General features: G+C 42.7%; 1 protein-coding gene across 1 annotated transcript in view; it reads left to right on the top strand.

The window, feature by feature from the left end:
• sptb (spectrin, beta, erythrocytic) overlaps positions 1–20,603 on the top strand; it is a 42,131-nt gene extending 21,528 nt beyond the window's left edge. Inside the window, exons 14-37 of the mRNA XM_047610608.1 lie at positions 70–940; positions 1,051–1,188; positions 1,570–2,329; positions 2,532–2,734; positions 3,446–3,536; positions 3,906–4,052; positions 4,509–4,775; positions 5,169–5,393; positions 5,926–6,015; positions 6,408–6,698; positions 6,979–7,109; positions 7,334–7,538; positions 8,302–8,525; positions 8,690–8,840; positions 9,965–10,209; positions 10,675–10,813; positions 11,182–11,266; positions 12,029–12,225; positions 12,319–12,395; positions 12,918–12,978; positions 13,098–13,348; positions 15,106–15,279; positions 17,299–17,341; positions 17,833–20,603. Coding sequence (XP_047466564.1) covers positions 70–940; positions 1,051–1,188; positions 1,570–2,329; positions 2,532–2,734; positions 3,446–3,536; positions 3,906–4,052; positions 4,509–4,775; positions 5,169–5,393; positions 5,926–6,015; positions 6,408–6,698; positions 6,979–7,109; positions 7,334–7,538; positions 8,302–8,525; positions 8,690–8,840; positions 9,965–10,209; positions 10,675–10,813; positions 11,182–11,266; positions 12,029–12,225; positions 12,319–12,395; positions 12,918–12,978; positions 13,098–13,348; positions 15,106–15,279; positions 17,299–17,341; positions 17,833–18,033 — 5,267 coding nt within the window. The 3' untranslated portion in view covers positions 18,034–20,603. The remainder of the gene's footprint in view (positions 1–69; positions 941–1,050; positions 1,189–1,569; positions 2,330–2,531; positions 2,735–3,445; positions 3,537–3,905; positions 4,053–4,508; positions 4,776–5,168; positions 5,394–5,925; positions 6,016–6,407; positions 6,699–6,978; positions 7,110–7,333; positions 7,539–8,301; positions 8,526–8,689; positions 8,841–9,964; positions 10,210–10,674; positions 10,814–11,181; positions 11,267–12,028; positions 12,226–12,318; positions 12,396–12,917; positions 12,979–13,097; positions 13,349–15,105; positions 15,280–17,298; positions 17,342–17,832) is intronic.
• The last annotated feature ends 96 nt before the right edge of the window (positions 20,604–20,699 follow it).

Below are 20,699 nucleotides of genomic sequence, written 5' to 3'. Positions count from 1 at the left end.
TATAAAGGATGAGTTAATATAATTGGATCATGAGTTTGAAAATGATTTCTTTATTTGTTCTCTCCCCAGCCTATAAGCCATGCGATCCCCAGGTGATCCGGGACAGGGTGCAGCATCTGAACCTGTGCTACGAGGAGCTTTGCGCTCTGGCTGCTCAGCGAAGAGCTCGCTTGGAGCAGTCTCGCCGCTTCTGGAACTTCCTGTGGGAGGTGACCCAGCTGGAGAGCTGGATCAGGGAGAAGGAGAACATCTTCTCCTCCCTGGATTACGGCAAGGACCTGACGAGCGTGCTGGTGCTCCAGAGCAAACACAGCGCCTTCGAGGACGAGCTCAGAGCCCGCCGCGCCAATCTGGAGCAGGTTTTGGGTGAGGGCGAGAAGATGATCCAGGCGGAGCACTTTGGCTCCCCGAAGGTTCAAGAGTGCATGGACGACATCAGGAGGCAGTGGCAGCAGCTGGAAGAACTGGCCGCGTTTCGAAAGCAGAACCTCCAGGACACCCAGACATTCTTCCAGTTTCAGGGAGAAGCTGACGACCTCAAAGCCTGGCTGCAGGACGCCAAGAGGCAGATGAGCAACGACGACGTGGGCCATGACGAGTACACCACCGAGCGGCTACTGAAAAAGCACAACAGCCTGAAAAATGAAACAATCAAGAACGGCGCCACAATCGACGCCCTGTCCAAACAGGCCAACGCTCTGCCAGAAGAGCTTCAAAACACCCCTGATATCCAGAGACGTCTGAAAGACATCAAGGACCTTTATATGGAGCTCATGTCTCTGGCTGACCTGAGACAGAAGAAACTAGATGACACTATGGCTCTGTACACCATCTTCAGTGAGACAGACGCCTGTGAACTCTGGATGGGCCAGAAGGAGACGTGGTTGGTGGATTTAGAGGTGCCTGACAAGCTGGAGGATCTGGAAGTCGTGCAGAACAGGTACACGGAACAAAATATCTTATTATGCACTCCTGAATTGAATTTGTATGTCTGGTAATCATGTGCTAACAGTATGTTATTTTTTCATTGACACTTGTCCTTGTTTTCAGGTTAAGCATTTTAGCTCAAGACATGGCAAACGTTCAGTCGAGAGTAGACGACGTCAACAAAGCGGTGAAACAGCTTGAGGACGGCAGACACCCTCGCACCAAGGAGGTTAAGGAATGTCAGAAGAGACTGAACAAGAGGTGCGTTGAACACATAGATTAGTTATACCTGAAGGAAATAACAAATTGAAAAAAAAAATTATTTTTGTTTGTCCGTGGAAAAAAACACTCTTGATGTATACATGTGATGCTTTATGGTATGGTTTCCTGAAAGAAGTCTTTAATTTAGTACTAGGGGAATAAGGTTCCCTCTTATCTTCCAATAATAGATTTTAATTACACACTCTGAATAAAGCAGGTCTTTCAACGATTATTATTTTTTTTTTACATATAATTACTTGCAAATTATATTCTTTTCAGGAGATTGTCAAGAAAGTGAAGCGTTACCAAATTCAAAGAGAGAGCGAGGACATTAACAATACCCTGTGTGACATAAACCTTTAATAAATGGTTCTTTTCCAGGTGGGAGGCTTTCAAGGCCATGGTTGAGGAGAAGAAGAGGAGAGTGGATTCCGCTGTTAGTCTCAACAACTACGGGTTGGAGTGCGACGAGACAGAGACCTGGATCAAAGACAAGACACGGGTAATCGAGTCCACACAAGAGCTGGGCAATGACCTGGCAGCAGTCATGGCCATCCAGAGGAAACTGTTTGGAATGGAGAGAGATTTAGCCGCCATCGACTCCAAACTTACCTTCCTGAGGAAAGAGGCTGACCAGCTGGCCCAGGACCACCCGGAGAATGCGGCGGATATCTTGGCCCGCAGAGGAGAGCTGGATGCGGCCTGGGACATGCTGAAGAAGACCCTGAAAGACAGGGAGGACTCTTTGGGCGAGGTCAGCAAGCTACAGACCTTCCTCCAGGACATGGATGACTTCCAATCCTGGCTCTTCAAGACCCAGAAGGCTGTGGCGTCAGAGGAAATGCCCTCCACGCTGCCAGAAGCCGAGGAGCAGCTGAGCCTCCACGATGCTGTCCGCGAAGACATAAGCAACCACGAAGAGGACTATCACCGCGTGAGGGACACTGGTGCTCAGGTCACACAGGGTCTGGAGGAAGATCCTCAGTACCAACAGCTGGACCAGAGGCTGAAGGGCATGGACCGCGGCTGGGTAGAGCTGCAGAAGATGTGGGACAGTCGAAAAAACTTCCTGGACCAGGGTCTGGGCTTCCAGCAGTTCATGAGGGACGGCAAAGCTGTGGAGGCCATCCTCAACAACCAGGTACTGTACTGCATGTGTTACAGGACTCAGGAGTCATCGGTTACCACAGTTTACAGCTCGTTAATGATGGGTTAGTGATGCTGCAGGTATTTAAAAGAATGTGCTCTGGAAGAATGTAGCGGGGTCAGTTCCCTCACTACATGCTCGCCTTCTTGTCTTTGTTGAAGTTTTTCAAACCCAGCTTTGGCTGATTTGTTTTCAGGAGTACACTTTGGCCCACATTGACAAGCCCGACACGTTGGCCGGGGCAGAGCAGGCTTTGAAGAAGCATGAGGACTTTGTGAGCACCATGGAGGCCAATGAGGACAAGATCGACGGCGCTCTGCAGGGCGGACAGAGACTGGTGGACAGCAACAACCTGTACTCTGGGAAAGTTCAGGACAAAATGGACTCAATCCGGGACAGGTTAGTCATTTGTGTTTTTGGATTAATGTTAATTTCAGTGGCATTTTATTCAAAGGACAACTGAACAGGAGATATTATAAAACTGGAAAGCTTTGGGACAAAAGTTTAGCCATAGTTGGAATAAGTGAAACCTTAGTCTGTAAAATAACTATAAAGTTAGTATAGTATTCATTATTACACAGATAAGATGTTACAATCCTTTGTGTCAGTCAGGTGTCCAAGATACCCTCTTTCTGAAATGTCGTGGAATAGAAGACATCAATATTTTACCATTTGTGTGTGAAATTTCACACACACTTTTAATTTTAAGGGCTGCCACAGGAGCTGAGCTTACAAAGAACGATCCATTCGTTGGGGTTTTTGTAGAGTTTTTTCTCAGAAGCAAAAAAAAAGTCTTTCTTATCTCTGCATCATTAGCGTCAACGTGAGGCTGTAGAGAGAGGGCACAGGAACTGCTCCCATTAACTCCCACCATTCAACTTGGTGCACAGGCACCTGCAATAATGGATATCGATCTTTAAGTGAGAGCTAGTTTTCGCGGTGTAGCAGGGAAACATAGTGGAGGACCAGGAGGAGCGTGGGTCCATGTGGAGCTGCATCTTGTTTGTTTGCAGATATGTCACATAGGGATTTGCCGCAGGTAAAGAGAGACTGAGTCGGCCGCAAACTGTATTTTACATGTACTTCTGTCGTTTGGTGTTTGATCTTCAGGCACGACAAGAACAAGAGAAGAGCTGAGGAAGTGTCTGAAAAGCTCAGAGACAACCGAGACCTGCAGCACTTCCTGCAAAACACTCAAGATGTGAGTTCACTGTCAGTTTACTGTAACATCAATTACTACATTAGTAATTAGCTTAATCATCCCTTCACTTCTACTTATCATACTGTGTTCTTCTTCTGATCTCTTGGTTATTGTAGCCAATTTGCATAACACATTCGGGGCTCTGTTTATTATAAACATTACTCATAACACTAAATGTGTATGTACCCCTTTAGGGATAGTTGGCTAATCATTTCAAAGAAATAAATCCTACTTGTGTAAAGTTGCCTCTGCACAAATTTAAATGGCTGCAGCTGTTCTTGCATAGATCTTAGCTGTTCCGTTTCCCCTAAACGACAGGATTTCAGTCTGTTTTATTAATCTTTAACATGCTTCCTCACCGTGCTACAGCTGACTGTGTGGATCAACGAGAAGATGCTAACAGCGCAGGACACCTCGTACGATGAGGCCAGGAACCTCCACAGCAAGTGGCTCAAGCACCAGGCCTTCATGGCTGAGCTGGCCTCCAACAAGGACTGGCTCAACAAAGTCGACCAGGTCAGTAAACCCTGCAAGACATTCACACACGCCACTGAATTATTATATCATCTGAAAAGCCAACCATTGCCTCCATTTGTGATGTCTGTGGTTCATTCATACAACGCATACTACAGTATTTAGTATTTTTATCTTATGTCTTATATGCATGTTTGTAAAAAGCAATGTGCAATAAAAAATAGTAATAAAAATGTTAGTATAAGATTTTGCAAAGGATAATCCAAAGATAAAAATTAAAAAAATATATGATGAGGATGTTGCACATATTATTGTCCAGGTTTTGAGAGATTTGGGAAAGGAACTTCAGTAAACCAACAGACGATTGCATTAACTTACACTCTTCTTTACCCTCAACTATAGATCTCAGATACAACATCATATAATATCTTCCCGGTAAGAATATATTGAAAACCAGCTCTTCTTTTTCTTCTTTTTCTATTGTTTGTGTCTGTTCAGGAGGGTCAGGAGCTCATGGAGTCCAAGCCTGAGTTCGAGCCCATCGTGAAGGAGCGTCTGGCCGAGCTCCACGAGCTGTGGGACAAACTGGAGTCCACCACCCAGGAGAAGGCTCGACTGCTGTTCGACGCCAACCGCTCCGAGCTCTTCGACCAGAGCTTAGCTGACATGAAGAAGTGGCTGGGCGAGCTGCAGCAGCAGCTGCAGAGCGGAGACGAGGATGTTAAAGATCTGACCAATGCCAACATCCTGCTCAAAAAGCATCAGGTTTGTTCCTTGATCTCAAATGTACTATATACTTTTATACTCTGCAATTCCTCTTGGTACATGCACTTCTTAAAACGTATTTAAACGGCGTCATGGGTGCGATTACTTTAAAGTTGTTGATTAAATTTGAGTGAGCGGGCATCTGTTCCCATCTGAACACAACAACCGTGAAAGCACAACTTTAAACACTAAATTATGCCCGGTGTTGCATTAGTAAAACTTCAGTGGAATCTGTTCTATGAATTTATATGAGGAAATTTACATGAGCTAAGAAACGGTTTCACATTCAAATGGTGAGACTAACCTACGGTGGATTTACTCTCCACTACATCCTGATTAGGCTTTTTGAAGGGCTATTCATCTTTCTGACTAATCACGTTTTCCTCGCGCCAGATCACAGAGAACCAGGTCCGTGACCGGGCGCGGGAGCTTGAGGAGCTCCAGGAGGCCGTCAGGCAGCACGGTGGCAGCAGGGAGGACCAGCCGGAGCTGGAGGCCGAACAGCAGGCCCTGCAGAGGGACTTCCAGCAGCTCCTCACGCCGCTGGCCCAGCGCAAGGGCAAGCTAGAGGCCGCCAAGGCTGTCCATCAGTTCTACAGAGACCTGGCCGATGAGCTCGTGAGAATGCATTTAATTTAAAAAAAAAAAAAAAAAAAAATGAAGGTGTAGAAACGAGTGGTAGGTTTTAAAACTGCATTAGTGGTGACTTTTCAATGACATCAGGGACTTTAATGCTAGAAATATTAAAGGCTGCACTTCAAGAGCAAAAAAAATAAAGTAATGGAGTTTTCTGTTACAGTATTTACACTTTGTATGCACCATAGAAACCACTTGGGCTAGCCATTAAATTGATCTGTGCATTTTTTCCTATGGAAAAGACACAGATGACAGTTCTCTGTGTGTTTCTGTCAATAGTTAATTTGATTTGGTAAATGAAAAGATTTGATTTTCCAGATTAAATACTCTTTAGTCGGGTTAATAATGTTTTTGACTTTAATTTTGCAAAGGGGGTAAAAAGTCAGTATTTTATATATATATATATATATTTAATGCGCATCAGAGATCTATAAAGCTATTTCAAAGCTTCTGCTCTTTTTTTTTCTGTTTCCTTATCGTCATTATCTGTTTTTCTTCTCTTTTCCTCTCTCAGCTCTGGATTGAGGAGAGGATGCCCCTGGCAATGTCACAGGAGCATGGCCACAATCTTCAAACTGTGCAAATGCTGCTGAAGAAGAACCAGGTATGGAAAAGTTAATAGCTCAAAAAAAAAACATCACTTATTTATTATGACTGGGTCCATGAAGTGAAGGTGCAGGACCCCTGAAATTCATTTACACTGTTATATGAGAAAAGCAGCATGTGCCTCATTTGAGATACTTGAAACTGAGGATTTATGTCTTTTTTTTTTAAGTGTTTCTTTTTAGATCATTTCAGCTCAGTTTAATCAACAAGCTCAGAAAACCATAAATGATAGATAAAAATAGATATCAGTACAGTTGTCACTGTACGTTTCCATAAAGGTGAACTATGTAAGTTGTCTTTTTAATATGTGCAGCGGGGACTTAGAGCCGCTTGGACATCCTGTTTGTGGGGTGATGCGTTACACTCAACGGTCTCCTTTCCATCCGTCAGACATTGCAGCGGGAGATCGAGGGCCACCAGCCTCGAGTCGACGAAGTGCTGGAACGAGGGAGGAGGATGGCAGCCGCCGCCAGTGCCGAGGACAGACCGGAGGCGGAGAGGATCACGGACCAGCTCAAGGAGCTCGAGGAGTCGTGGGCCCGGCTGCAGGACGAGACGGCGAAGCGGAGGGAGAGGCTGGGCGGATCCAACTTGGCCCAGCAGTACTTCAACGACGCGGACGAGGCCGAGGCCTGGATAGGGGAGCAGGAGCTCTACATGATCGCTGACGAGAAGGCAAAGGTGATGGGATGAACAAGAGGCCTGATTAACTCAGACAAATGGCCACAACATGCTTATAAAAAAAATGATCTAAATCAGAACCAAGATATATCATGTTGTGCAAACAATAAGTGGCGCTGCATGCATTAACATGATTACATGGATTGGGAGTCTCTGCTGAGAGCTCATTTGGAGTACTTTGTTTAGCTTTGATGTGAAGTCTCCTGTCCCCCCCCCTTTTTTTTTTTTTTGCATATTTACCCTTTTCCCTCCCTCGTCCTCCTGTTTTCCATCTCTGCAGGATGAACAAAGTGCCATGCTGATGTTGAAGCGCCACCTGATCCTTAAGGAGGCAGTGGAGGACTACTCTGACTCTATTCGGAAGCTGGCTGACCGTGCCCAGAAGATGTTTGCGGAGGATCACCCTGATGGGTTTGTTGCTTTGATAATTTGACACACACGCTGGAAAGATCCTAATTCATCCAGTCGGTTGTGGCTCGGTGCGATAAGAGTGACGAGCATGAAAATGCGCGTCCTAATCACACGCCTCATCTAGAGCAAGCCTAAAGCCAATCACTTTCTCCATCTTCCCTGCATCTAATTTCCTTTCACCTCCCCCCCTCCCTCCCTCCCTTTATCCCTTTTTGTGTGCAAAGCGAGGAGATTATCAGGCGGCAGGGCCAGGTGGATAAGCAGTACGCGGGCCTCAAAGAGCTGGCGGAGGACCGCAGGAAGAAGCTGGACCACACCTACCACCACTTCCTGCTGAGCAGAGAGGTGGAGGACCTGGAACACTGGATCGCAGAGAGGGACGTGGTGGCCTCCTCCCAGGAAATGGGCCAGGACCTGGACCACGTCACGGTATAACGCACACAAAACAGAAAGACATGACACCTATTTTAGTCCATTCATAAAAAAAAAAGTGTTTAAATCAGTTGCCTGTAAGGTTTTCATATCGATGTTAAATTTATTTTGTTTGTCTTTAAGGTTGTTATAAATAATATCTCCCCAGTAAAACTGTAAAAGGAGTCAAATAAGGTCAGGAAATAACGCTTTCATCTCATTGTTAAGCTTTCCAGATACAGCTTTACTGCCTCAGATAAGACAGGAAAGTGACAAATTGTACCAGGAAAGAAAATGATAAATGTGTCTCATAAAGTGCAAGACATAAATCACCAGAGGATCTTTTAGTTGCGCTACGCTTTTGCACACCTTGAGTTTTCTCTTATATATACTACTGGCCAGAGGTTTGAAAGCAAGATCAAATTTGTACATAAATTATCATAGTTTCATTAGTATACTTTGCAACAAAATAAACATGATTATTATATAAAGAGTAACTTATCAGAAGACATTTTTGCTATAATTATCAGGTATTCGAGTTTTTGAGTTTGTGTGCAGACTCTTAAAAGTCAGAGTGAATAATGCAAACTGAGATTCGTTTTTTTACTTTTGCACTGAAGTTGTGACTCTTGCAAATCTCCTCGACCCTAAAACTAAGCCCTTCTTTTCTTTTGCCGACATTTATTCATAAATGGTCTGATAACATTAATGTACACCTAAAGGTAAATTGAGGAAAATGGAAAAGCAAAGTCTGATCGTGCAGTATATCTTTTGCCTTCAGCTCCTGAGAGATAAATTCAGAGACTTTTCACGGGAGACGGGGACACAGGGCCAGGAGCGAGTGGACATGGTCAACCAGACGATAGACGAGCTGATCGAAGCCGGCCACGCCGAGGCGGCCGCCATGGCAGAGTGGAAGGACACCATCAACGACAGCTGGGCCGATCTCCTCGAGCTTATCGACACTCGCAATCAGCTCCTCACGGCGTCCTACGAACTGCTCAAGTAAGAAAGACAGTGTATTTACATAAAAGACAGAGAGACCGTCCAGACTGATGCCATTGAAATCTCAATCCAAAACGTGCAACATCTCCAAGTAAATGGAGACGATCACAATAACATTACTGATAAATGCGGTGACGCTGATAGGTCGACCTCTTTCCTCTCAGGTACTTTGACGACGGGAAGGAGCTGGTGGCTCAGATCTACGACAAGCAGAAGGAGCTGCCCGAAGACGTGGGCGAGGACTTCAGCAAAGCAGAGTCCTTCCACAGAATGCACGCCGCCTTTGAGAGAGACATCACAGCTCTAGGCAAACAGGTATAACACAAGGGATCAGTCCTCTCACACTGCAGGGAACACAGCAGCCGCGAGGCCATGAGGCAAACTTTGATGATTCATGTCTAGAGAGAGTGGGGGGAGAGGGAGCGCTACAGTAGCTGAGCGGCTTTGAAAGGTTTTCTCAGACGGTGAGAACTCATAAACGGGACCAGCAGAGGACTATAAACATTAAAGCCGCAGTAATAGATGTTTTTATATTACCAGTGTGTCACGTTAACATAGATATCAAGCGATTGGATTGAGTCATTACCCCTGAGTTCCTTTGCTGTATCCCTTAGCTCTGTGCCGCTTTAGCGCCTTTCTGCTGATTGTTTTGGTTTTAAAAGTTAGCAACTAGCTGATGAATACAGTGGAGACTTTAGTCATTAAAAAAAAACTTCCTTCAGGAGGTAATATGATTAAGAGTTTGCTAACATGTTCCCTCTTCCTTCCTCTTAAAAAGATTAATACCGCTTTAATTAAAGTTAAGTGTGAATATTAGCTAAACTAAATTGACCTTGTATTTAGAGCATTGACTAGGGGTGTTGGCAAGGACTTCACGATACGATACGTATCACGATATTTGAGTCACGATACGATACATTATTGCGATATTATGATATTGTGATATATTACAATATTCTACATAGTTCATTGAGAAATTTTAAATACAGCTTAAAATACAAGTTGTATATATGTACATCTGGTGACAATGATAATTAATTGGACAAACTGAGACAAAAAATAATTAATTTAAATTAGCCATTTCCAATTTATTGCACTTTGTGCAGAAAAGGTGGTGATGGAGGTGTGGAAGTTTTTCAAGATATGCCGAAAACATGACTTTATCATTTATTATTATAAGAAGAAAAAAAATTACGATATATTGCCATATCGATATTTTTTCCCAGCCCTAGTATTGACTAAATCCAGTTTAATTTGTTACATAAACTGGCGAACAAGATTTACAGCCTATGAAATATTCTTATGCCATTAAAATACTTGCAGTTAAGATAAATATACATCGTTTTTCTTCCAGTCACATTTCTACTTTGGTTAAGCTTCCCAAAGATACTTTCCCAGACATGTGTAAGAATTTTTCTCTGCTCATCTCTTGCCTCCAGGTTCAACAGTTCCAGGAGACAGCCTCGAGGCTCCACGCCCAGTACGCCGGCGAAAGAGCGGATGCCATCCAGGCCACGGAGAGAGAGGTGGTGGAGGCGTGGAAGGGCCTGCTGGACGCCTGCGACGGCCGCAGGGCGCAGCTGGTGGACACGGCGGAGAAGTTCCGCTTCTTCACCATGGTGCGGGACCTGATGGCCTGGATGGAGAGCATCATCCAGCAGATAGAGACTCAGGAGAAGCCCAGGTGAGAATCACTCGTAGTCGTATCCTCTGGCTCTTAAAAAATTCACTTTTTACCCTCAATGGTTACATACATATAGGACAGTTCTTAGGGAGATTCGATTGAGACATGATACTGTAGGCTTACACAGATTTCTGTGTGTATATTTCATTTAATTTCTGATTGATTCCCTGTAACTGTTACTAAAAGGCATTATTAAACTTATTAAAGGTGCAGTGTGCAATTCAAGATAAAAACTTTGATTTACCACAAATGGCAATATATGTTGAGAAGCATAAAATATATGATAATATTTTGTGTGGTGGAGTCTTTTCTCTGAGGTGTTTCATCTTCCTAAGTACTCCCATTAAATCCTGTAAACTTGCCAGAGCATGGTAAAAGTTGCAGTTCCGCTTCTTACCAAGAGAGGTAGATAAACGCCAAGCGGTACCTGTTCTAGTTTCATATCCTCCTCTCCTGTGCATTAAGGGACGTCTCGTCCGTGGAGCTCCTGCAGAAGTACCACCAGGGGATCCGTTCAGAGATCGAGGCCCGGGGAGTCAAATTCTCCAACTGCATAGACCTGGGCAAGGCCATGATGAAACGCAAGCACCGAGACTCTGCTGAGGTGAGGCTTCAGCTCGGCTTCTCATCCTCGGCTGGGCCTTGGATTCCTGCTTTCATTAGATTTAATTACTTTTTTGGGAGCGATTGTTCGTGTCTGGCACAATGGAGCCAATTGGATTGCTACAAAAGCAAAAAAAAAAAAAAAAAAATCCACTCATTTAATATTCATCGGGGGAGACTATGAAGCAAACACTAATTAGAAATGGAAAAAGCCAAAAGAATTTAAATGAGCAATTGACCCCAGCTTGAATTTAGCGTTCAGTTAATTACTTCACAATGCTAATTCTTGCAGGATAACAGACAGTCATGGGGCCCTGAGTTGTTTAATAATTGTGATACGTAACGCAACTGTTTAACTGCTTGCGTCAGATCAAAGAGAAGCTGGTGCAGCTGATCGAGAAAAGGAAGGAGATGATGTTCAAGTGGGACGACAGATGGGACTGGCTCCGGCTTTGTAAGTAAAACTACACTTACCTTCGGTTTAAAAGTAAATCCTGTACCTTCATTGTTCCTTCCACAAAGACACTACGAGTGTGAAAGCTTTAAAATGTCCAAACTACATGCTCACTTCCCGGATTACTGTCTCTTTCCAACAACGTCTTCATTTTCATGTGACTAAATTAGAACCTAAAAATAACAGCCTTTCCAAATAAAATACCCCCACATTCCAAGAATGTGTCATATTAGATTCATCAACTTGAAATTTCCCTTAGGAAAATGTATTCTTAAGCCCCAATCTAAACCATGGCATTCTCCCAAAATGAGAGTCCCCATAATGTGGCTGTATTACAGTAATTTATTTAGTTTAGGCATCGAGCCTAGCTCACAATCCGAGATACATCCGCTGATATCCATAAACCAAAGCACATTATATGACAGCTCAGCCCAAGCATCCATTGGCTCATTCTGGGATTTATTCTGTCTACATTTTGCAACCAAACCTCTATCCCAGCTCCTCCTTTTGTGATGTTTTAGTCTTAACCAGTATCCTTTTTGTGTCATCAATGCCTGTTCGACTAAAGTTTCCCATGTAGGCTACGTCCCAGAAACAAGCTGTAACAAAAATAACCTGACAAAAACAATTGAAAATACATTTCTTGCACTAAAGCTGCCTCGACTCTCAAAAGCTTTTGCCTTGATCGGGCTACGTCGCGTAAACCGCTCATTAGATTTGCAAAGAAACAACTCACGATGAGCCTGCCTCCTTTGCGTCCAGTGCTGGAGGTGTGTCAGTTCGCCCGAGACGCCTCGGTGGCCGAGGCCTGGCTGGTCGCTCAGGAGCCCTACGTGACGAGCAGAGACCTGGGGCACACCGTGGACGAGGTCGAGAAACTCCTCAAGAGGCATGAGGCCTTCGAGAAATCCACCGCCACCTGGGAGGAGCGCTTCTCCGCACTGGAGCGCCTCACTACGGTAGGGCGAATGTACAAAATTAAGAGTAATACAATTATTAAAAAAAATGAAAAATGAAGTGATAACTATAGGTTACTTATGTCTGTGTTGCAGCTGGAGTTGCTGCAGTTGAGAGAGCAGCAACAAGAGTTCATTAAAGAAGAACAAGAGCGCTCAGAGAGAGACAGCAGGTACACACACACACACACTTTCATGTCTTTACTGCATGTATTCACAACTATGAAAGGTTAAATCTGCTTTTCTTTTTTTTTTTTTTTTTTGGTCATTAAATTCCATGTAAAGATGAAAACCAACAAATCTCAAGCTTGATGCAGGCTTACTCCTCTGTGCCGCTGAGCTATATATTTTATTATTGGCCCGAAACTATTAATAACACATCAGGGAACGTCGCTGCTTGTTATTATTATTATTTTTTAATCAAAAGGAGCCACTCAACTTGGGGCTGAAGGCTTCAAACAGAACAGAGAAGTCGGAAAGTATGAAGAGATGATCTAATGGTTGGCTTTTGATCTTTTCAGGGAATTTGTTGACGGTAACATAAATGCAGAATATCACCTCCCTCATCCTTTAAACTTTTCCGAGTCGCGTATATTCTGTCTCTCCAAGTCTCACTCTGTGACATACATACACTTCTTTACCTGCTGTTCTTCGAGGCGTCTAATGCAGGCCTCATGCTGCTCTGTTTCCTTTAGGAGAGAAGACACCGGCTTTGAAGAATCTTCACAGCTCTACACTATAGAGGAGCAGACTCTGGTTAGTAACTACGCTCACTAAGCCCCCGTCCTCTACACTTTATATTGCTCTCACCTCTGTTTCAGCACACTGATTATTTATTTTATTTTTTTTTAATTTTTTTTCTCTTCCCGGTGAAGTCGGGCGCAGCGGAGCCCAGTTCAGGTCAGCTGGAAGGGACGGCCGGCGACTCCACGGTGCTCATAGAGTCAGAAATGAGAGAGAGCGCTTCTCTGGAGCTGGAGCCCTCGGTCTCGGTGGTGACGCCGAAAGAACCGGAGAGGGCTGCCACCATGCCCTCGGAGCCCCTCAGAGCTCACACCATCCTGCACGAGGGCACGCTGAGCCGCAAACATGATGTGGAGGGCTCTGGAAAGAAGGCTTCGAATAGGTACGCCACAGAAAAGGAACCGTAGTGTTGTTCATGTAGATTTGTCACATCAGAGTAAATCTATTAGTAGCTTGTTCATAGCATGACAATGTGAGTGGCATCCAAATGGTAACAGTTTAATTAATAATAAGCCAAAACTTAAATCTACATGCGGTTTAAACCAGTGGTTCTCAGCCTTTTTGGGGTCCTGGACTTTCTGCATATTTTTGATCAACCCTGAGGACTTACCCAAGACTTGACCAACCTGAGCATAGGGGACATTTGACATCATCACCCAATTCTTTTTTTTTTTTTCTTTTAAATTTTAGAAAAACAAAGACATCAATATAGTCGGGGTTCCCTTTAATTTTAAATACTAACCTTCTTTAATATGCAAGTTAATGATTTTCCCACAACACCATCCTGCAAATGTTTCACAATAAGAGCGTTATTAAGAAATGAATGGTTTATGGCCACTGAAAAAACAAGGTCCTCATAATTGAAAACACATGCCCCATCGTGTTTGTATTAACTGTGTCATAGAGTAACTTTGAACAATGCAACCGGGAGCGAGATCTTAATAAAATGCAATAAATTACTCTTGTGAAACAGATGCGATTAGAGAAAAAAATGTCCTCTGTAGTTTAGGTAGATAAAGGTCTCAGTCACATTTGAGTATAATAATCTTATTTCTATAAATAAATAAATACACAAAAGAATATTTTATTTTCACGGACTCCTTGCAATTACACCTCGGACCACTAGGGGTGTACGGACCCCCGGTTGAGAGTCACTGGTTTAAACAAAGGAGAAAATGCAAATGCAACGTATATACAGTATGTTGCATTCAGTGGCCACCGTCATACGCCGATGCGAACCATTTATACTCGCTTTGTAAAAACAACCAAGTCTTTTTTGTTGTCGGGTTAATTTTTGTTTTTACTTTATTTTCAACAATGGCGACTGAAACTTTAGTCGAAATTTTGCAAAAGGCGAGTCATACAAATTCTTGTACCTTTGAACCTCTTAAGTCAATCTTTCTTCGGTGTGGTCCATCTTTATTGAACCAAAAATACTAATGGGAAATATGCAACTACGAAGTGGACCTATCACAGCTCTTGCAGACACATTTCTGGGGAGAAGCACAAACCGCCTATCAGTCAGATTTTGTTACTGGTGATTTGGGTTCTTAACGCTTCTTAACGTCAACGTATCCAACAAATGACCATATAATATGTTGTCCAGCACATAACAGACATGATTTGACAACGTACAGAATATCTGTGAAGACTCTCAGTCATCCAGGTCATAGCATGTTTTAAAGAAAGCTGAAACAAAAGCAACTAGACTTGCTTTAGTTGTCTCGAAAACATTTCAACCATCGTCCAAGTGGCTTCTTCATGTTTAAAATTACTGGTGGGGATAACATCCTCTAATTGCAGGCGAGTGTTGGGTCATTAACAGGCCCTTGTCATGTTAAGTTTCACACAAGCACCACCCACAGATGTTCTGAGTAAAAACCAAACAAAGGAAGATATAAATCTGGTGCCTGCGTTGCTGCTGTCTTGTGCAATTCTGCTGAAAGTCAATTTATGACTAAACAAGCTGGCAACGGTTGCTCTCTAACAGTCATCGCCATCGCAGTAAGCTGCTATGAATTAATTAAGATAAAAGATGCGGTTCTTGTAACTGGAATTAAATCGGATTGATTTTGTGTTACTGCCAGAAATGTGTCCGAAATAATGAGCAATTGTTTTTTTTTTCTCCTTCCCCCTCAGGTCGTGGAACAACTTGTACTGTGTCCTGAAGCCGGGCCAGCTCTCAGCCTATAAGGACGCCAAAAGCTTTGGCCACGGGGTGACGTACCACGGCGAGGACCCCCTGTCCCTCAGCAACGCCAGCTGGGAGATCCTCGCCAACTACAAGAAAAAGAAGCACGTCGCGAAGCTGCGGTAAGACTCAGTGGTCCCGCTATTAAATATGAGAACGCGGAATGTAGGTTTGTGAGCCCTGTGTGTCTTCTTTATCTTGTAGAGCTCTTTCAGGCGCATTTAAAGTAGAAAGAATATGAAAAACGGAGATTATGAATATTTGAGAGCCTCAGAGACTCCTCCTGAGTTTTGTCATTACTTTGAACTTCCCGAGCGACCAGCAGAGACTCCGGGAAGTCACTGCCTCTAACCTCCACCTCCCAGCCGAGAGAGAACGTGGCCCACATTTAAGCCCCCGTGACACCCCAACCAGTTTTTATTCCTGTGAAACACAGCAGATATTACACAGTAGCTGGAAAGCAGATTTCACCCATTTGTAGTCCTTATGCTAAACTAACGACTTTCTGAGTTATTACCACCTTCTGGCTTAATATTTTACTTCAGTAGACACAACAATAAATCTTCTCATCTATCATTTGGAAAGATTTGGAAGATTGACCAAATTATTCCTTCAAATTGTTGTCATCCTGATGGGACTGCAGCAAAATGCTAAATTACCCTCTTCAAGCATCATTTTAAATTTAAGTAAATCGTTTTTGGATTGGGTTCAGACACACTACCACTGATGTACCACCAATGATCAGCTGGGAACAAAAACAAATCAAATAAGAAAATTGTATATTTTTCCCACTTTTAAGTGGAAATAAGCAAATCTGACTCACAGGGCTAAAAAAAAAAGCATGAAATGTATTCCAATGTATGTATTTAATGTGTGTAATGTACCAGTGTTAACTTTGGATTTCAGATATTAGGTTACCATGCACCATGATAACTCATGGTTACCTCACTCACTTCAGTTCAGTTGGTATTTAAAACCAGCTGCCAGAGGATTTGAAAGATAACTAAAGGGATCATAAAGCAAATTGTATGAGTGGAAGAGCGACAAAAGCTGAAACTGTTCATCTGCTGGACGGGAAGGCAAAGCTAAAGGACTGCCGCGAAGGTTAAGCTGACAGAGGATGCGCAGATAGGATCTACAATAAAGAGTCATGGCAAGGTTAAGCCAGAGTGGTTTTACAAACAAAAGCAGCTGGAGCAGCATGTGATGAAACGAATGTCTTTCCAAATGGTAAAAGCGTCGGTGGATGAGAATGTCACAGTCAAGAAAAAGACATCCAAGATGCTAATCAGACCTCATACGCTGTCTAGAACTACTACAGGACACACAAGCTGGAGATTTTGACTTTAGGCTATTTAGGTGACATTTGACAATAGACAAAATCTTATTATTTAAATATTATTTAACTTCATAAAACTGGCTACAACAATTGTAATGTTAACCAATTGTGATATTACTAAATACTAAATTGGAAAGGTGCACAAACTTCTGTTAATGCAATACATCTAACGTTTGTAGCTAAATATAAATGTGTAAAAAGTTCACACAGTGCCAATTAAGCTAATTAATACATGTAAATGTATAAGTATTTTGAAATGTGTGCAAAAAATATATTTGTGACTTTTTTTTTGCCGTGGTTGAAGAGGTTAGGGCTACCGTAATAGGGGAAGAAAAAGTAGTTACAAAAGTAACCAAGGTTCTATGAATTCACCATTTTGGGGGTTAGCTAAACATTAGCGGTTTCTGATGTTCTAGATAGAAATGTCAAATGATTAGAATCTAAACAAAGAAAGACAACAACGGCAAAACCAGATCGCCGTTAGCTGCGCTTTTCTTCAATCCTCTTTTAATTAATAATAATTACTTTCCGTTCCAGCAGAGGGCGACAAAATTTTACACATTGTAGCTTTAAACTAAGGCACGATTTTAAAATGCCTGTTTGCTGCAGGGAGTTGATTATGTTACTTTCTTTAAAAACAAACCCATGATAAAAAAAAAAAAAAAAGCAAAAATGGTCTGTTCAGGATTTTTTAAAAGACGTTCGATTTTTAAGATTGTTCCACTCAAACAGTCTGAACAGACGTGTGCTTCATGTATTGACGGACGCGTGTAATTTCATCTCCTTCTTCTCCCTCTCACAGCCTCAGAGACGGCAGTGAATATTTGTTCCAGTGTAAAGACGAGGTGAGTTTTTAAACTGCTGAGAGATGACAATGAGTAACTTTAACAGCTATTCACTCGTGTCCCGGTCAAACTCTAACTGCATGTACAGCTTGTACGCGCAACAGACACACAGTCACGTCGCATTGTATAAGCAGATTCCGTTTCACATTGCTGACCATGTCTGAGTAATTTGGTATTTATGTAGAAAAAAAAAAAAAAAAGCTGACGCAAATAAGATTATTCATGCTGCCTTCTGATATGCTGGCGAGAGATTTACCCTGCGGGGATCATTACGTTTTGCAAATAAGAATGCTGACAGTGACTTCGCTTTCATCCATATTAACCTGATTTAACCTCATAAACACCTTACCCTTGGTGTTATTGTTAAAAAAAAAAAGAGAGAGAGAAAGAAACACCTTCCCTTATTTATCTAAAGAAATGCACCATCAGACAGAAACCCACTCCTCTTTGTAAGCGGTGTTCGTTTTTTTTTTTTTTTTGTTTCATTTCAGGAGGATCTCCAGCGCTGGAGCCAGGCCATGGAGAAGGCTGTTCAGCCCCTGGCAGGCGAGGAGGCGTCGGGGCCCTCGGGGGCCAAAGCCCACAGCCTGCCCCCTCCCCCCTCCACCTCCTCCTCAGCTGCCCTCCCCGAGCCCAGCTCTGCCAAGAAAGACAAGGAGAAGAAGTTCGGCCGCTTTGCCAAGAAGAAGTGAAAGGGATGGGAAGCTCATCAGCAGGTTGCCTAGGCAACCGTGAGAGTAGAAAGTAGTATTTGTGTACAATCAGCCAGAGCGAGCTTTTTATCACTAGATTTTTTTTTTGGTTTTTTTATATATATAAATATATATATATTATTTTGTGAGAATTAACAGAAATATTGTAGATTAGGTTAAAGCCATCACTCTTCTGCCTGTATTTAAGCCAGTGTATGATTACAAAAGGTCCACTTCGTTTTTTTTTTCTTTTTCTTTCTTTGTGTTCTTTTTAACAAATGCCAAATTCAAAGCATTAAATTAAAGCACAGGAATGCTCCTTTAACACTCAACCAAAGAATGTTTGTACAACTTTTTTTTTTTCGTTTTTCATTTAAGCTGCAGTCTTTGCTTTAGTGAGGCGTGCTTTGATACGAAGGCCTGTAATGAACATGGGGTGACCCGAGAGTACCGAAGAGTACTTTTATTAATCTGCCTTATAAAAAAAAATGGTTGTGAACTGTAATACTGTGCTGTTTGAATTTGGAGCGCAACTAGAGCTGCTCAGAGTGAATTTAATCACTAATTTATAGTTAAATTCACCCTGAGCACATACAGCTTTGTAAATGCCGTGTTAAAGATTTGGTGAGGAGTGAAGTACAGTGCACACGCTCACGAAGTGTAATTGCAGTCGTGCGAACTAAAACGCTCTATGCACTGTGAAGAAGTTTGACTGTTGACATGCTAAAGCTGGCGACTGGCGGCGTGCGAGCGGTCACGTGACACCGGGTCGGTTTAGAGTATACGTCCTTTTAAGGCTGTATTCTCAGCTGGACTGTGGCTGTAGTCTTTTCTGTGAACTTGAAATATATTCAACACTTGTTTATCAAAACTCCTCATTTCATATCTATTCATCAACATATATGCATATAGAGAATATAGATCTACAGATGCATGGGTTTCATTTAGTTTGATATGGTGCTATATTGTGATATATTCTTGAAACTTTAAGCCAAGACCAACTTGACCTGCCTTAATTGTCTTCAACTTTGGCTTGTAGTGACACTAACACGCATCCTGTTGGTAAATCTGAGGGGTGTTTCTATTTCTCCTGTCAAATCTAGACTCAAAAACACATCGAGCAAATGTTTAAAAGACAGAAACTATGAAAATCGAATGCCACAGAGCAGTGCGTGGGTAAAATGCTCAATGTATCAGTGGGAAACAACTCAGCAACACTGAATCTGTATTTGTAATCAGGATCAGGACACGGGTTTAAGCCTCATCTTAGGGATATATTTGTATGCACAGGTGCAAAATTCAACAGCGAAACGATTTTACTTCACTCCTCGGTTTGTGGCAGCGACGCTACACAAAGCGGGTCGAATAAGTGACGTTTGAGAACGAGTACAAATGAATGTAAATGTTGTTCATTTCCTATTGTCGCAGCCAATTTGGGGGTTTACTTTAGCTGAAGTGCATTTGAAAAGCCGAGGACTTAAAGACTGAAATAGCGACAGGTTCAGATCTTACGTGCGAGAAAGCGCAAAGCAGGGGCGAAAATAAGAACTAAACGTGCCACAGGAAGCTGAAGAAAAACCACGACACTAAAGAGACGGAGAAGGAGGAGAAGGTTTGACACTGCAGCACAAAATGACTCATTATAACCATTTAAACCATAGTTGGCCTGATTTAATGTGGCATCCTTTTTTTTTTTTTTTTTTTTTTTAGTGAAACACCCCTCTGGTCTGTTAAGATACATAAATAAACAAATAACCACGAAAAGTCAATTTACAAACCACCAGATTTTAACCCGGGTGCTCTTATTTGTGTTATTTGTAGTGTTACGAAAAAGGGCCAAAGTGTAGGACAATCTGAGGGTCGGATGAGTCTTGACTGCTTTTTTCCAAACCACACAAGAACCAGGTCATGCTTCTCTAGCTAAGGCGGTGTGTGTGTGTAGGGGGGGTATGGGTAGCTGAGTAAAGGCGTGAATGTAAGGGAGCAAAATGTAAGGACACGCGAGGGATTTCAACTACCACGGAATGATTTATTTTTATCAAAGAAACGCATTAAATTGTCGTAACAGTAGCGTAGGGAGGCGCATTCGTCGAGGATGCGTCGCCGCGGTCTCACACTGCCGTCTTGCCTTGTACTGTGGGCTACGTCCCTGATCAACTCAAGTGACCTCAATGAAACCGAAGGACGTCAGGTGTAGAAATGAGTTCGGCTCGAGTATTCTAGGTAGCGTTCAAGATCGTACAGCCATATGAAAACACTCACACAGAGACACACACACACAAGAGCAAATGTTTGGGTGCACAGCTACGCTAACAGCACCTATAGTCACACTCTCTTCTGATAAGCTCTAAATGGTTGGTGCATCACACGTATTAAGTCTTGTTTTTGTTGGTCACTGTATCTACAGCAAACTCCCGATTTGTGACGCCTCATTTGTCATCCACCATTTCTTCTTCCCTACCTACCTACCTACCTGCCTTTTCTGCTCAGTGGTTTGTATCTTGCATTTTATACTCTCTAGCCATGTAAAATAAAGAAATGAATAAATAAATAAATAAATAAATAAACGACTGCTGATGGGAAAAGAATTTTGAGAGAATAAAGTTTAAAACCATCCAGGTGGGGTTTTATTTGTATTAATGTAACATCCTCGGGTTAACTATTCC

Source organism: Mugil cephalus, chromosome 17 (assembly GCF_022458985.1).
Source record: "Mugil cephalus isolate CIBA_MC_2020 chromosome 17, CIBA_Mcephalus_1.1, whole genome shotgun sequence".
NCBI classification, from domain to species: Eukaryota; Metazoa; Chordata; class Actinopteri; order Mugiliformes; family Mugilidae; genus Mugil; species Mugil cephalus.
Note: the sequence above shows the minus strand (reverse complement) of the source record. Positions and strands in the feature narration are given on the sequence as shown.